Source organism: Aquila chrysaetos, assembly GCF_900496995.4.
Source record: "Aquila chrysaetos chrysaetos chromosome W unlocalized genomic scaffold, bAquChr1.4 W_unloc_3, whole genome shotgun sequence".
NCBI classification, from domain to species: Eukaryota; Metazoa; Chordata; class Aves; order Accipitriformes; family Accipitridae; genus Aquila; species Aquila chrysaetos.
Genome location: NW_024470323.1, coordinates 405,488 through 422,014, shown reverse-complemented (window position 1 = coordinate 422,014; position 16,527 = coordinate 405,488). Strand labels below are relative to the sequence as shown.

Here is a 16,527-nt window from a genome sequence, read left to right as displayed (position 1 = left end):
ACCTTTGGTAGATGATCAAGAGGTTTCCTGCTGTAACATCCGCTAGCTCCTCCAGTACTCTGGGATGAATCCCATCAGGCAGCCTAAGGTCTATCAGTGTTATTAAAGACTGAGGCAAAAAACACATTGAATGCCTCCGCTTTTTCTTCATCCCTATTAGTCAGGTGACCATCTTCAACAAGCATCGGTCCAATGTTTTCCTTAGACCTCCTCTTGCTATTAACATACTTAAAAAAGCCTTTCTTGTTGTCTGACACAACACTGGCCAGTTTCAACTCTAATTGAGCTTTGGCCTTTCGTGTCTTCTCTCTGCATATGCGAACCATGGCTCTGTAATCTTCCTGCAAAGCCTGACCTCGCTTCCAGAGATCATACCGTTTCTTTTTCCTCTTGAGCTCCACAAGCAGTTCCCTGTTCAGCCAAGCTGGTCTTCTGCCCCACTTGCTTGACTTCCGACACAATGGAATTGCCTGCTCCTGTGCTTCTAAAAGGTGGTTCTTAAAAAATGACCAGCACTCATGGACCCCTAAGCCCCTCAAAAGCAGATTCCGAGGGGACACTGCTAAGAAGCTCCCTGAGTAGCTTAAAGTTTGCTCTCTTGAAATCCAGGGTAGCAACTCTGCTGACCTTTTTTCTCGTTACACTGAAAATTTTAAACTCAACCTTTTCATGATCACTGTGGCCAAGACAGCCACCTACCATCACATCTCCCACGAGTCCTTCTCTATTCACAAACAACAAGTCTAGGAGGGCATCTTTTCTAGTTGGCTCCCCGAGTACTTGTGACAAGAAGTTGTATCTCCCACAAACTTCAGGAATTTCCCAGACCTGCTCGTCACAACAGTATGCTATTCCCAGTTGATGTCTGGGAAGTTGAAATCTCCCATAAGGACAAGGGCTACCCATCCAGAGATTTCTAATTGCTTATAGAATAACTCATCAGTGCTATCATCCTAGCTGGGTGATCGGTAGTAGACACCCACTACGACATCTTCTTTGTTTTCCATCCCCCTAATCCTCACCCAGAGGCTCTCAACCACATCATCCCTAACTGTAAGGGCTGTGCAGTCAAACCTCTCCCTCATATATAGTGCAACAACCTCCACCTTGCCTGCCTTGCCTATCCCTACTGAACAGCCTGTAGCCTTCCATCCCAGCACTCCAATCGTGGGACTCATTCCACCGAGTCTCACTAATACCAATGATATCGTAGCTCTGGGAACTGACCAACGCTTCCAGTTCATCCTGTTTGTTTCTCATATTGCATGCATTGGTGTACAAGCATTTCAGATATGCTCCTGAGCCCTCCGTGCTCCCAGGCGAAGCATAAGTGTTCCCACTAGCATTTCTACCCTCAGGCGATGCCATGCCAACCCTAGCAGAAGCCATTTGGCTGGTTAACACTAGAAGATCTGCTCACCAACCTGGGCCCACCCAAACAAAACCCCTGCATATTGCGGGAAGAGATAAGGTCTCCGTAGTGTGCATAGCAAACTGGTTTGGAAAGACAGTGTGGGTTATTCTTTTCTCGGGAAAAGGAAAACCCATTCATAGGGTTGCTTTCACACAAGGACCTGGGTGTACTTGGTGGGTATACATCAAGATGGGGAAATCTGGTGTGTACCTTCAAAGAGATTTAACCTTGGGGGAAATAAGCCATGATGCAAGTTGCATGATATGCCATTGCTGTACGATGCTCCAGCAGGGGCCACCCAAACCAATGGAGAATGATCCTCATCAGGAACCAGGCAAGTGCAGCAGTGATCCAACCTGAACTGTACCAAGTCTGGTTGGGATGGAGTTACTTTTTCTCCTAGCAGCCCATATGGTGCTGTGGTTTAGATTTGTGACCAAAACAGTGTTGATAACACACCAATGTTTTAGCTATTGCTGAACAATGCTTGCACAGCATCAAGGCCTTCTCTTTTTCACTCTACCTCTCCCCAGTGAGTAAGCTGGGGGGTGGGCAAGAGATTAAGAAGGGACACAGCCAGAACAGCTGACCCCAATGACCAAAGGGATATTCCATGCCATATAACAACATGCTCAGCAATAAAACTCGGGGGTGGGTGGGGGGTAGTCTTTCCACAGTAGCTGTTGCTGGGAGACTGGCTGGGCATCAGTCTACTTGTGGGAGATGATGAGTGATTGCCTTTGCATCATTTGCCTTTTTTCCCTTTTTTTTTTTCCCCTTCACTTAAAACTATCTTTATCTTGACCCACAAGTTTTTCTCGCTTCTGCTCTTCCAATACTCTTCTCCATCCTGCTGCGCGGGGGGAGTCAGCAAGCGGCTGGTGGGTGCTTAGTTACTGGCCAGCATCAACCCGCACCACAATGTGAGTTTTCTGAAACGTTTAGTGGTCTGCTGTTTTAGCCAATTTTTAAAGCTCTTGGAATAAATTCCTACAAGAATGATCATTTTTTTGAGAGATTTTAAGAAACACTAAACCTAATGACATTTTTGTTCTGGCATGAAGGAAAAATACATTCTATGTGAACATGATTTCAAGACTTGAAATTATAATTTATTTTTTAAGATTTTACTGTACTGGGTTTGGCTGGGATGGAGTTAACTTTCTTCATAGCAGCCTCTATGGTGCTGTGCTTTGTATTTGTGGCTAAAGCAGTGTTGATAACACACCTATGTTTTGGCTATTGCTGAATAGTGTGCTTGCACAGCATCAAGGCTTTCTCTCTCTTCCTTCCCCCAACAGCGAGTGGGCTGAGGGTGGACAAGAGACTGGGAGGGAACACAGCCAGGACAGCTGACTCCAACTGACCAAAGGGATATTCCATACCATGAGATGTTGTGCTCAGCAATAAAAGTTCAGGGAAAGGGGGAGACGTTCGTGCTTATGGCATTTGTCTTCCCAAGCAACCATTATATGTGCTAAGGTCCTGCTTTTCAGGAAGTGGCTAGACATCTGCCTTCTGATGGGAAGTAGTGAATGAATTCTTCTTTTTGCTTTGCTTGCACATGCAGCTTTTGCTTTCCCTATTAAACTGTCATTATTTTGATCTTTTCAACTTCCTTCTATTTTGTTCCCATCCCGTGGGAGAGGGGAGTGAATGAGAGGCTGGGTGGGCATTTGGCTGCTGGCTGAGGTCAATTGTCCTGGTTTCAGCTGGGATAGAGTTAACTGTCTTCCTAGTAGCTGGTACGGTGCTATGTTTTGAGTTCAGTATGTGAAGAATGTTGATAACACTGATGTTTTCAGTTGTTGCTAAGTAGTGTTTAGACTAAAGTCAAGGATTTTTCAGCTTCTCATGCCCAGCCAGCGAGAAAGCTGGAGGGGCACAAGAAGTTGGCACAGGACACAGCCAGGGAAGCTGACCCAAAGTGGCCAACAGGGTATTCCATACCATGTGACGTCCCATCTAGTATATAAACTGGGAAGTGGGGGCAGGGAATCACTGCTCGGGGACTAGCTGGGTGTCGGTCGGTGGGAGGTGAGCAATTGCACTGTGCATCATTTGTACATTCCAATCCTTTTATTATTGCTGTTGTCATTTTATTAGTGTTATCATTATCATTATTAGTTTCTTCTTTTCTGTTCTATTAAACCGTTCTTATCTCAACCTACGAGTTTTACTTCTTTTCCCGATTTTCTCCCCCATCCCACTGGGTGGGGGGGGAGTGAGTGAGCGGCTGCATGGTGCTTAGTTGCTGGCTGGGGTTAAACCACGACATCAACTCAACACATTTACAGAAATTAATTTTTACTTCTGCTTATAAGTATTGGACTACAATATTTGAATAGTCAAAATAAAATGTGATTAACTACGTCTTTTTCTTTTTTCAAACAAGAACTACCATGTGCAGTTTAAATGGATAAGCTAAAATAAATTGCTAACACTACTAATGCATCTTTTTTAATAACTGTTGGGCATGTGATTGTACACAAACTCCATAAAGGATAATACATAAATAATAAGTTGCTGTGAGCTAACTAATATACACAGTGTTTCAGAAGAAGGAGGTTAAAGGAAGCAAGTCCCAATGATGACAGATGAGAGAGGGAGAAGACTATTATTTTACCATTAATTTAAGGTCCAGGAGAAAGGGCAGCTAGTACATGAATTTCTTGGCCAGCGGCAGGTTATCAGCTCTCTCACAGAATAAGTATTTGGGGACTATTAATACTGAGTTGTCTGAAATGCCAGTCTTTATAAAGCTCAACTTTTCTCTTCCTCCAACTTACATTTGGCATTGTATTCTCTATCACAATCATGGAGGAACAAAAATATAGAGCAAAATGAAAGTTGAAAAACTAGCAAGTTCACTATACCTGCCAAATATGAAAAGTTCAGTTTTCACATTTGAACATTACAGTGGAATAATCTGGAATTTGCTTTTATGTATTTATACAACAATTAACTTCTACACAGTTTTAGCACCTGTCCTTAGTATAATAAAACCAATGCAGATTAGTTATATTTTATAATCTTTATATAAGCCTAATAGACACTAATTTCCATAAGTATATAGGTGTTATGTACAGGGAACAAAATAGTTTTGATAAAACCATGTATAAACATTAATTCAGAAAACCATAAAAAAATTCAACATCCTCTTGGTAGTGCCCTCCCAAAATTAAAACAGAATGTGTAGGAAAGTACACATTTAGGGACAACTTAATTACTTTTATAGTGATATAACTACAGTCAAATCTTAGCAATACTTGATTTATTCTCTGAGTGCACTTAAAGTTTGGCCAGCTTGTTAGTAAGAAGATATTGTGCTCAGAAGTTCTAGTGTCAATTCAGTATTACTTTCTTTTACAACAGGGCTAACCAGACATACGCAGACAATTTTGAGTCTGTTCTGCCTTCATTTGGAGCTGGTTGCACACAAGTAGCACAGCTGTATTAGCGCAGGGCAGCACCATAGCTGATAAACCTCTATAACACAGCCATATGGCTTCCAGATAAAAGCCAGTTATCCAAGCAGCTTAGAACAAGGAAGAGTAAACTCTGGTCTGTCTGCGTATGTCAATATAGATCCTTACATGGCCTTAATGTATATACCTCATAAAGTGAGCTCTACAATTAGAGGATGCATATTTTGCTAAAAACTATAACCATAAGAATTTTCTGAAAAGTTCTGCTAAATTACTTGCTTTAGATAAAGCTGGTTTAAATTTTAATTACAAACATAATTAATTAGAAATATTTCATAGGTAGAATTTTGTGTTGAGGTAAATTTGGTGAAGAAAACGAAGCTTAAAGAGACTTTTTATTAAAAGTTGGCTATTAATAACAAAATTGGCTATTTAACATCTATGGAAATAGATGGCAATATATAATTCAAATTGTCACTCTACTACTGTGAGGGATTATTTTTTTAAAGCCAGCATGCAGTTGATAATTTCATTTACACATAATTACATTCTGAATTATACTTCCAAATGTGTGTAACATGATTTGCATACAGAATTATACATATACTTTATACATAAAGAATTTACAGGTAAGGATGCAAATTACATTTTGCCGATATATCTCATTTTCAAAGATTATTCTTTGATACATGCTTTCTGGTCAAGGAAACTTAACAAGAGCAACTGGAATTTACTCTAAACTTAAAAGCACAAACTTAACAACACAACAAACAAAATAAAGCAGTTGCAATTACACGTTTGTTCAAAGCTAAAATTGAAATAAATTACAACCAAATGACCAAAAATTACTTTCTTTTCAAGACATTGTCTACTATTCCCACCTACTCACAAGCTTTCTTTTAAACAGGCAGAGAAAGGTCCTTTTTGCTGAGTAGGTATTTTCTATGTTTTGATTCTTATTTTTGTATTTAAAAGGCTAGATAAATGTTCTAACGTATTCACTGGGCTTACACACAGTTTAAAGATATAAATCACCAATAGCTTAATGAAAACACAGGAAAATCTTTTCCTATTCCTTCTACTAATGAAACAAAAACTATACCTGTGCTCGCTTCTCCATGTCCTGACAAGTACCTAGTTGTTCTTCCATTGCAGCTCTGATTTGCCTTGCCTCATACTCTAACTGCCTTCTGGTCATATCTGTTTGCAAGGAGAACTGAAATTGAAGTACAAAGAAGGCAATTTAAATAAGGTGGATATAAACTATGTATTTCTCTGAACAAAAGCAAACCAATTACGTTTCCACACCAAACTTCATAAACAAAACATGAAAATAGACCCTTAAAATATTACTACATTGTTAAAAACAAGAACACATAATATTGGTAAAACAACAGGGTACCTGCAAGTCTTGTCAAATAACTAAAAGCAATATAAAAACATTGAGACAATGTAATTCATTAAAATTTTTTAACAAACCTGTTTTTTTTAACATAGCTGTTGAATTCATAACCTACAACATTGCTTAAGGAAAGGTACTCCAATATATTTTTCAAGGCATCAGCAAAGTTAGTTTATAATTTTAATGTTTATTTTAAAAAACAAGTCTTTGCAACTAAGGGAAAATACTAAAAATTAGCAAGAAAGTTGATTTAAGTTCAACTCCCTCAAGCTTTATTTTAAAAGATTGTAGAAACATAGAAAAGTCTAGGCTGACAGGGACTTCTGGAGATCACCTGGTCCCACCTTCTGTTGAAAGCAGGGCCTTAGATTAGGTTATCCAGGCCCAAGTCAAGACAAGTTTTGTATATTTCCAGCAAGACAGATTCCACCATTCCATCATATGTACACAGGTTAGTTATTCAAGCATGTGGAAAATAGTAACAGGTCCAGTAAACATGTTTGCTCAAAAAGTGAATTAGTTGATACCATCTTTTGATACACATTATTACCTTTCACTCTAACTGTTCTTGCTAGATGAATATGAATTTATTTAATTTCTTGTCAGGTCAGTGCTTTCAAATACATAGCTATATGGGAGTGGCAAGCAAAATGAAATGAATGCCATGGAAGATTAGAAGATCAATCATTTAAATATCAGCAAGAACTGTCTGTCTGGAAGAGGACAACATGAGCTCTTTCAAAAAAGGGAGGTGATGAGCAAATATGGCAGCTGTACTTAATTTTATGAAGACTTTTCTCTAGTCTGCTCTCCAACAAAAAGATACTAGTAACTAAATAGACCACAAACCAAGAACAATGACTGCATGAATGTATGAAAAGCAAAACTAGAAGGCATAGTCATTCTTCAATATTAGGAACAATTATACACAAGTATAATAAGACTGATAAAATTTTAAATCTTTCAGGAAGAAGTTTTACAAAGCACCTAACTACTTGTGATAGTGTCAGAGACTGAAGGAGTTAATGTCTCAAACATTGTGGTGGGGCAAGTTCTGCTTAATGGCGAGCTCTGCATAACAACGAACCCTGCATAGCAAGGAACCCAAGGCAGGTGAGAAGTCCGTTAGCTCAGGGTGGGGCCCACCATGGCACTAGAGAAGCTTGTCCATGCGTGGAAGGGAAAGCGGGAAATACCCCCAAAAGAAGGACTACCTACTCAAGATATTACTAGGGCAGAACCTAAAGCCTGCAGAAAAACACTCCCTCAGCCCCAGAGGGAGATCTAATCAACTTGAAGTTCCCAGTAAGTGAGCCGGGGATGGTGGTTGGTGGGTCTATATAAGGAGGCTCACAGAAAACAACCGAGGGGATTTAATGATTACTTTCCCCCTTGGTCCCCTTAAAACACCCGTCACCTTCTTAGTAGATACGGGGGCTCAAATGTCAGCACTTTGATAAGATGTTGCTGACCGCAATGGGATAGTTGCTGACAAGAAACAAATATGGGTAACCAATGTATTTGGAAACTCTCAGCCCTAGGCAACTGCTCAAGTTAAGTGCTGGTTGCCAGGAGATGAGACTGTGACAGAAACTATAATGATATTGGGACCACTACCAACTAACATTTTGGGACTAGATTTGCTGAAAGGACGAGCCTGGGTAGACTCAAGAGGAAGAGAGTGGGTGTTTGGTCTCCCCACCATGTCTGTGTGGCTATTACAGCCTGCACCTGAACTACTCCCTTCTAAGATTGTTAATGTCAAACCTTACTCGCTCCCCCTAGGGACAAGAGAAGGGATCACTTCGGTGATAGCTGAATTATGGGAGCAAGGGATAGTTGTCTCCGCACACTCGCCTTATAATTCCCCGGTATGGCCAGTCTGTAAACCCAACGGAAAGTGGTGATTGACCATTGACTATCGGCACCTGAATGCCAACACGGGCCCCTTGACAGCTGCAGTGCCTAACATAGCTGAGCTAATTGCGACCACACAAGAACAAGCCCATCAAATTTTAGCAACTATCGATGTCAAAGATCTGTTCTTTATGGTCCCTTTGCAGGAAGCAGAGATCGCTTTGCTTTTACATGGGAAGGCGTGCAATTCACTCTTACGCATCTCCCCCAGGGATATCGGCACTCGCCAACAATTGCTCATTATGCATTGGCTTGAGAGCTCGCCAAAATCACTCCTGCAGAAGGGGTTAAGGTATAGCAGTATATTGATGATGTATTGATTGGCAGCCCCAATACCAAAGTAGTGGGACAGACCCAAGCAGAGATAATTGCTCACCCAGAAAAATTTGGACTCCAAATTCCAGATGAAAAGATGCAACTCCCTTCTATGATTCTATGATTCTATGGGAGTCGCACAGCGAGAAACAGTAAGGAAGTGGTATGCACAGTTAGATCATTATTGCCACACAAGGCAGGTAGAGAAGGGAGCACCCAAAGTACTCCAAATACAAGATCCACCCTCTGACCATCCAGACACAGAGCACCCCCCCTCATGCATAAAGCCTGCTCCTCCATTCGAGCCCCACCTTAAAAATGTATGGTTCACTGACACATCCTCTAGGAGAGAGGGAAAGGTGTGGAAATATCAAGCAGTAGCCCTACACATTGATTCAGGGGACTGAACTGTGACAGAGGGGGAAGGAATTGCTCAAGTAGGGGAGTTGATCACTGTGTGGAATGTATTTACCAAGGAAGCCAAGACTGAAGAATCAGTGTTTGTGTATACAGATTCATATGCTGTATTCAAGGGATGTACCGAATGGCTCCCATTTTGGGAACAAAATCAATGGGAGGTCAATCGGATACCAGTGTGGCAATGAGAAAAATGGGAGGAAATCTTAAACATCGCTAAACAGAAAACCTTTCTAGTAGAATGGGTGGCTGCGCACCAGGCAGGAAATCATCCATCTCACCTTTTAAATAATCAGGTGGATTCGATGACCCGCTTATCAAAATTAGCTGCAGAAGGCAAAGCAGAGAAATGGGAGCACTTATTAGAGTGGTTGCATGTAAAGCGAGATCACTCAGGGAGTAAAGATTTAAAGAGGCAGTAAGCAGGGGATGGTCCATAACCAGGGAATTGTGCAACACCATTATTTCAGCATGTGGCTTATGCCACACTCGATTAGGAGAGCACAACCCTCTTAAGGATCAACCCCTACACTTAAGGGATAATAAAGGGTTGTGGGATACTTGGCAAGTAGACTAAATCAGTCCCTTTTGACTCTCAGGGAAAACAATATGTGTTGGTAGGGGTCGAAATAATTTCGGGACTAACCCAAGCGGTAGCAGTCTGGTGAGCGACTGGAGATAACACAATAAAAGGCCTGAAATTATGGTTTAGCTACTTGCCCACACCCAAATCAATCCAATCAGATAGTGGGAGCCACTTTACTGCTGGGGTGATCCAAGAGTGGGCGCACAATGAAGGAATACAGTGGGTTTTCCACACCCCATACTACCTTCAAGCAAATGGGATAGTGGAGCATACTAATGGACTTCTAAAACAAACCCTAAAACCCCACAAACCGGGATGGCCACAACAAGTGCCAGACACAGTCACAAAAGTGAATAGCCGCTGGGGGGTGAACGGATGTCCTAGACTGACTGCATTTTGCCCAAAACCCCCCTCCCTAGTTCCAGGAAGGGGAGATAAGAAAGATACAATACACCCGCTCCACTGTCCTGGACAACCTGATCTGGTAGATTTACCTACTCTAGGGGAAGTACCTATGACACTGAAAACCCCTTTGAACTTGTATGCGTGGATAGCAACTGACACACATGGAAAAGACCACCGAATCCACACGCGATGGCTAATATCCTCATTTTAATCTATGAACTGCTTTATACTTGTACTTTGTAGAACTAAAGACAAACAGAGAAAGATGGCAAGGGACCCATGTTAGTCCTGACTATATTAATTGTTGTGTTATCAGTTTATTGTTATGTGTAATTTTTCTCTGTTATTATAGGGAAAGATGCTTTGGGGAGCCTTCTCCCTCATCCTCATCCTTTCCACTGGAGGACAGGGAAAAGATTCTCCAGATTTAGCTTGGAATTTGATTAAAGGTTTTATGCACCTCTGGAATGACGCCAATCAAGGTGTTTGTATAGCATTACCAAAATCTGTCAACAAAAGAATTCAATTTGACCTCATTAATCTAAACATCACCAATCTCATGAAAAGGAGTCTTGCCTCTGGCAATATTTTATATAAACCAAATTGCTCCTGGAACAATGCTTCCAGGGGACCTTTCATGGCTCTAAAACCTCCCTCTGACGATTCAAAGATTTATCTTCTTCCCCAAGGAGGAAACCTTGAATCTCATGACTTATGGAAAAGGGAATGTTGGGAATGGAAAACTGGGTGCAACCCAAGTAGTGCTTGTAATTTTACTGGGGAAAAACGCTGTCAGGAATCTCGAAGCATATGGAATTTTTTCTTAGAAGACACCAATTTGTCCTGGAAAATACAACATGGCAAATACATGTTTTGTCCAATTGGACACATTATACATTTGGAGGACTTACAAAACAGATTAGCATTGGATATGTTGTCATTAAAAGAACATAGGGTATGTGGGATGTTGAGTCTAACTGACGGGGAATGTTGCATCACCATCCATAATGCCTCCACTTCAATTGAAGAAGCCCGAGCCAAGATGAGAGAAGTTACAGACAAGACTGGAGAACTTTTCCAAGTGATGCAACCAAGAGACCAGTTTAATGGAGGATCGTTGCTGACCTCTCTCCTAACATCCTTGGGACTCACGGGGTAGGGAAAACGGCTTGTTAACACTGGACACATGTTGTTATGTGGATTTTTTTTGTTTGTTTTTAATGCTTGGCCTTGCAATTGTGTGATGTATGACTACCCTGCTTGCTTTCCTCTACTTCTTCTCTTTTCTCTCCTTCTGTCCGATATGTGATGATTACTACTGTGGAAGAAGATCTCTACAACTCAGTCCAGTCATATGTTTGAGCCACAGGGTAGTGTCAGAGACTGAAGGAGTTAATGTCTCAAACATTGTAGTGGGGCAAGTTCTGCTTAATGGCGCACACCAGAGGGTACGCAGTTCCGTGTTCTGATATGCTGAGTGAGGCAGCTCACCATGTATGGCCAATGGTCAAAGAACGGTTGTACTTGCAGGGAGGGAGAAGTTACTCCCCAAATGACCCCCAAGACCACCAACCCATTTCCCGAAGGTTCTGGAAGCACAAACCACGCATGACACCTAATTAGCCTAATGAGTTCAAGTGCCCGCCCGAAGGAGGGGTAAGGAGATGATAAAAGGACACAAATGGAAGCCCCACGTGCACACGCCCTCCGGAACTGGACCCTTAGGCTGGCTGGACCAACGCTGGACCCAGGACTGGTGAAATCTTTCTCTTTTCTCTCTCTGTCTCTCTCACTCTCTTTTTTTTCCATAATCCCTACACCTCATCCCTTTAGACATAAACCGTTGACCAAGTCTGGGACTAGGAGTGGATCTAGCCACCCCTAGGCTCCTCACTGAGAAGGAGTCTAGAAAGCAAGGGGGCCCACTCTGAACCTTGTGACTCAACGGGAGGGCTCTCCTTATTTTCTTCCCTGAACTGATCCCCATATAAGCAAGGCTTGTAGTATATGTTTGGTGACGTATGGTTAGCACATGTTACACAGTTTACTGACGTTGTTTCATGCCAATTCTTGTTGTGAACAAATAAAAGTTGAGTTTTGTGAGTTAAAGGATCCCTGATGTCGTTTCACCTTAATCCTGACCTGGGAATCAGCAAACCTGAGTCGCCGTCCTGAGCAATTGGGATGTGACAGTGTCCTGGGTTCAGCGGGGATAGAGTTAATTTTTACAGGAACCTGGGAGGTGGGGGGGCATAGCCGGGGCAGCTGACCTGAACTAGCCAAGGAGCTATTCCATACCATGTGACATCATGCTCAGTATATACATGGGGAGTGGGCCGGGGGGAGGGCTCTCCTGCTCTCTCTCGACTTTCGGTGGGGGAAGTGGCGGAGCGTCGGGTCCCGGGTGGTGAGCAGTTGCACTGTGCATCACTCTTTTCTGTATACTCTTTCATTAGTACCGTCGTTGTTGTTGTAACTTTTTTTGCGTTGTCCCAGTAAACTGCCCTTATCCCAACCCTCAAGGTTCCAGTTTTTTTTCTTTTCTCTCCTCCGTCTCCCCCCTATCCCACCGGAGGGGGCGGGAGGAGTGAGCGAGCGGCTGCGTGGTCCTTTGTTACCGGCTGGGCTGAAACCACAACAGTCGTTTTTGGCGCCCAACGTGGGGCAGGAAGGGTTGAGATAACGACAGATCTGGCTAGAGCGTGTTGAAACAAATTTGTCATACGCATTCCTTATATTAGATAAATAGATGTTAGTCACAATGTTGATTAATTTGTTTACATGGTGGCGTTTTGTAAGTCCTTATATGCTCTATGTATTGCCTGTAGTTACGTTTCTCACCTCTGGGAGAGTGATTGGGATTATCATTTTGCTGTACTGGGCAATGTCGACTTGTGAAATGATTACATCACTGGTCATGAGATTAAGCTGGTATCTGTATGAGGCAGTGATATCATTTCCATACTTTGGGCACCTTCTATCGGATTTTATTGGTAATTACAGCCAATCCATGGGGGAGTTAGGGGGGGATACTTCCCCCCGTCCGTTCGCCTCCCTTTTCTCCTTCCGACTAATTACAACAGCTTTTGAGAACTTTGAATATCCTTGGGATGCACAAGCCAGTGTGCTGTTAGTGCTATGCCTCCTGAATATGTTTCAGGTCTTGTTTAGGGCTACAAAAAGGCTCTTTAAGAGTACCACCCAGAGATCTGCCCCAAAGCTGGATATTCATGGGTGGCACGGCATGTGGGAGGATATGGGCAGGTATCTAGAGAACTTCTCACCCCCAGTGGCTTGGAAGTTCACTCCCAAACAACTACAGAACCCTCATGAAGTGGTAGAATATTTGAAAGAAAAATGCTGTGGCTATTCCAAAGACGTACAACTCGCTGCACTGTGCTGGGCCCTGGCCAGTATCTACCAAACGCTGCTTGATATTAGGCAGCACCCTCAGGGAGAAAAGGGGGAAAAGATGGAAAACAGGACAGCAGGCACCGTGGCTACCCCTACCCCGGCAACAGGCACCGTGGCTACCCCTACCCCAGCAACAGGCACCGTGGCTACCCCTACCCCGGCAACAGGCAGTGCGGCTACCCCAACCGCAGTGACAGATACTGCAGCTAAACCAGAGAACCAACCTGTGCCAGTATCAGTCGCCCCTGTACAGAAAAAGAAACACACAAAGAAATCAGTTCGCTCAGTGAGAGATGAAGATGAACCAGGGTCATCACGAGAACAGGAGGAAGAGGCAGAACCTGAAATAATCACCCGATCTCTATCCCTGAGTGAGTTGCGTGACATGCGAAAAGATTTTAGCCGCCACCCAGGTGAGCACATTGTTACCTGGCTGCTCCGATGCTGGGATAATGGGGCTAGTAGTGTGGAATTAGAGGGTAAGGAAGCCAAGCAGTTGGGATCTCTGTCTAGGGAAGGGGGCATCGACAAGGCGATTGGGAGAAAAACACAAGTCCTCAGCCTCTGGAGGCGACTTCTGTTAGGTGTAAAGGAAAGATACCCCTTCAAGGATGAAGTTACATGTCACCAAGGCAAGTGGACCACCATGGAGAGAGGTATCCAGTACCTGAGGGAATTAGCCGTGCTGGAGGTGATTTATAATGATCCAGAAAATGCGCAGTCACCCATAGACCCAGATGAAGTCCAATGCACACAACCCATGTGGCGGAAGTTTCTACGAAGTGCACCACCAACCTATGCCAACTCATTGGCAGTAATGTCCTGGAAAGAAGGCCATGGACAAACGGTGGATGAATTGGCTGTCCAACTCCGGCAATACGAAGGAAGTCTCTCTTCCTCCCTACGGGCCTGTGTCTCGGCTGTAGAGGAATTGTCCCGAGAGTTCCAGCAATTCAAAGTGGATATGTCCTCCTCCCCACCTGTACAGGCCCGCATCGCAGCTATTGGGAGTAAGCATTCCTCTGCCCAAGAGAGAGGAGAGAGAAAGTACACACGACGGGCTAACCTGTGGTTTTACCTACGTGACCATGGAGAGGACATGAGGAAGTGGGATGGAAAACCTACCTCAGTCCTGGATGCACGGGTACGGGAGTTGCGAGAAAAAGCAACCAGAAAAGAGGATTCTTCTTGGAAAACTGCTGCTCCAGTTTCCTGTGAGGAGTCCCCCAGACGGAGTAGATGGGCTGATCTCATTTCTGATCCTCTTGAAGGGACTTCTGATTCACGGGTGCGAAAAGTGAGTAACGAATATTCTAACCAGGATTAGAGGGGCCCTGCCTCCAGCCAGGTGGAGGAGAGGGACAACCGAGTCTACTGGACAGTGTGGATTCGATGGCCTGGCACATCAGACCCACAGGAATATAAGGCTCTAGTAGACACTGGTGCACAATGCACCCTAATGCCATCAAGTTATAAAGGGGCAGAACCCATCTGTATCTCTGGTGTGACAGGGGGATCCCAAGAGCTAACCGTACTGGAAGCTGAAATGAGTCTAACCGGGAATGAGTGGCATAAACACCCCATTGCAACTGGCCCAGAGGCCCCATGCATCCTTTGTATAGATTATCTCAGGAGGGTATATTTCAAGGACCCAAAAGGGTACCGTTGGGCTTTTGGTATAGCTGCATTGGAGACGGAGGAGATTGAACAGCTGTCTACCCTGCCTGGTCTCTCTCAAGACCCTTCGGTTGTGGGGTTGCTGAAGGTTGAAGAACAACAAGTGCCAATTGCTACCACGACGGTGCACCGGCGGCAATATCGCACCAACCGAGATTCCCTGATCCCCATCCATAAGCTGATTTGCCGATTGGAGAGTCAAGGAGTGATCAGCAAGACTCACTCACCCTTTAATAGTCCCATATGGCCCGTGCGGAAATCTAATGGGGAATGGAGACTAACAGTAGACTATCGTGAGCTGAATGAAGTCACGCCACCGCTGAGCGCTGCTGTGCCAGATATGTTAGAGCTTCAATATGAACTGGAATCAAAGGCAGCTAAGTGGTATGCCACAATTGACATTGCTAATGCATTTTTTTCCATCCCTTTGGCAGCGGAGTGCAGGCCACAGTTTGCCTTTACTTGGAGGGGTGTCCAGTACACCTGGAATCGACTGCCCCAGGGGTGGAAACACAGCCCCACTATTTGCCATGGACTGATCCAGGCTGCACTGGAAAAAGGTGAAGCTCCAGAGCACCTGCAATACATTGATGACATCATCGTATGGGGCAACACGGCAGAAGAAGTTTTTGAGAAAGGGAAGAAAATAATCCAAATCCTTTTGAAGGCTGGTTTTGCCATAAAAGAAAGTAAGGTCAAGGGACCTGCACAGGAGATCCAGTTCTTAGGAGTAAAATGGCAAGACGGGCGTCGTCAGATCCCTATGGATGTGATCAACAAAATAGCAGCTATGTCCCCACCAACTAATAAAAAGGAAACACAGGCTTTCTTAGGTGTTGTGGGCTTTTGGAGAATGCATATTCCAAATTACAGTCAAATTGTAAGTCCTCTCTACCAAGTTACCCGGAAGAAGAATGATTTTAAATGGGGGCCTGAGCAACGACAAGCTTTTGAACAAATTAAGCGGGAGATTGTTCATGCAGTAGCTCTTGGGCCAGTCCGGGCAGGACAAGATGTTATAAATGTGCTCTACACTGCAGCTGGGGAGAATGGCCCTACCTGGAGCCTCTGGCAGAAAGCACCTGGGGAGACCCGAGGTCGACCCCTGGGGTTTTGGAGTCGGGGATACAGAGGATCCGAGGCTCGCTATACTCCAACTGAAAAAGAGATATTGGCAGCATATGAAGGAGTTCGAGCCGCCTCAGAAGTGGTTGGTACTGAAACACAGCTCCTCTTAGCACCCCGACTGCCAGTGCTGGGCTGGATGTTCAAAGGGAGGGTCTCCTCTACACATCATGCAACTGATGCCACGTGGAGTAAGTGGGCCGCACTGATCACACAACGGGCTCGCATAGGAAACCCCAGTCGCCCAGGAATTGTGGAAGTGATCATGGACTGGCCAGAAGGCAAAAATTTTGGAATGTCGCCAGAGGAGGAGGTGACACGGGCTGAAGAGGCCCCGCTGTATAATAAACTGCCAGAAAATGAGAGGCAATATGCTCTGTTCACTGATGGGTCCTGTCGCATTGTGGGAAAACATCGGAGGTGGAAG

At 44.0% G+C, this 16,527-nt stretch overlaps 1 protein-coding gene across 1 annotated transcript in view; it reads right to left on the bottom strand.

The window, feature by feature from the left end:
* The window catches only part of LOC121232399 (adenomatous polyposis coli protein-like), a 127,817-nt gene that overhangs the window by 64,977 nt on the left and 46,313 nt on the right, over positions 1-16,527 (bottom strand). Inside the window, 1 exon segment of the mRNA XM_041121553.1 lies at positions 5,945-6,058. Within this exon segment, the coding sequence (XP_040977487.1) occupies positions 5,945-6,058 (114 nt within the window).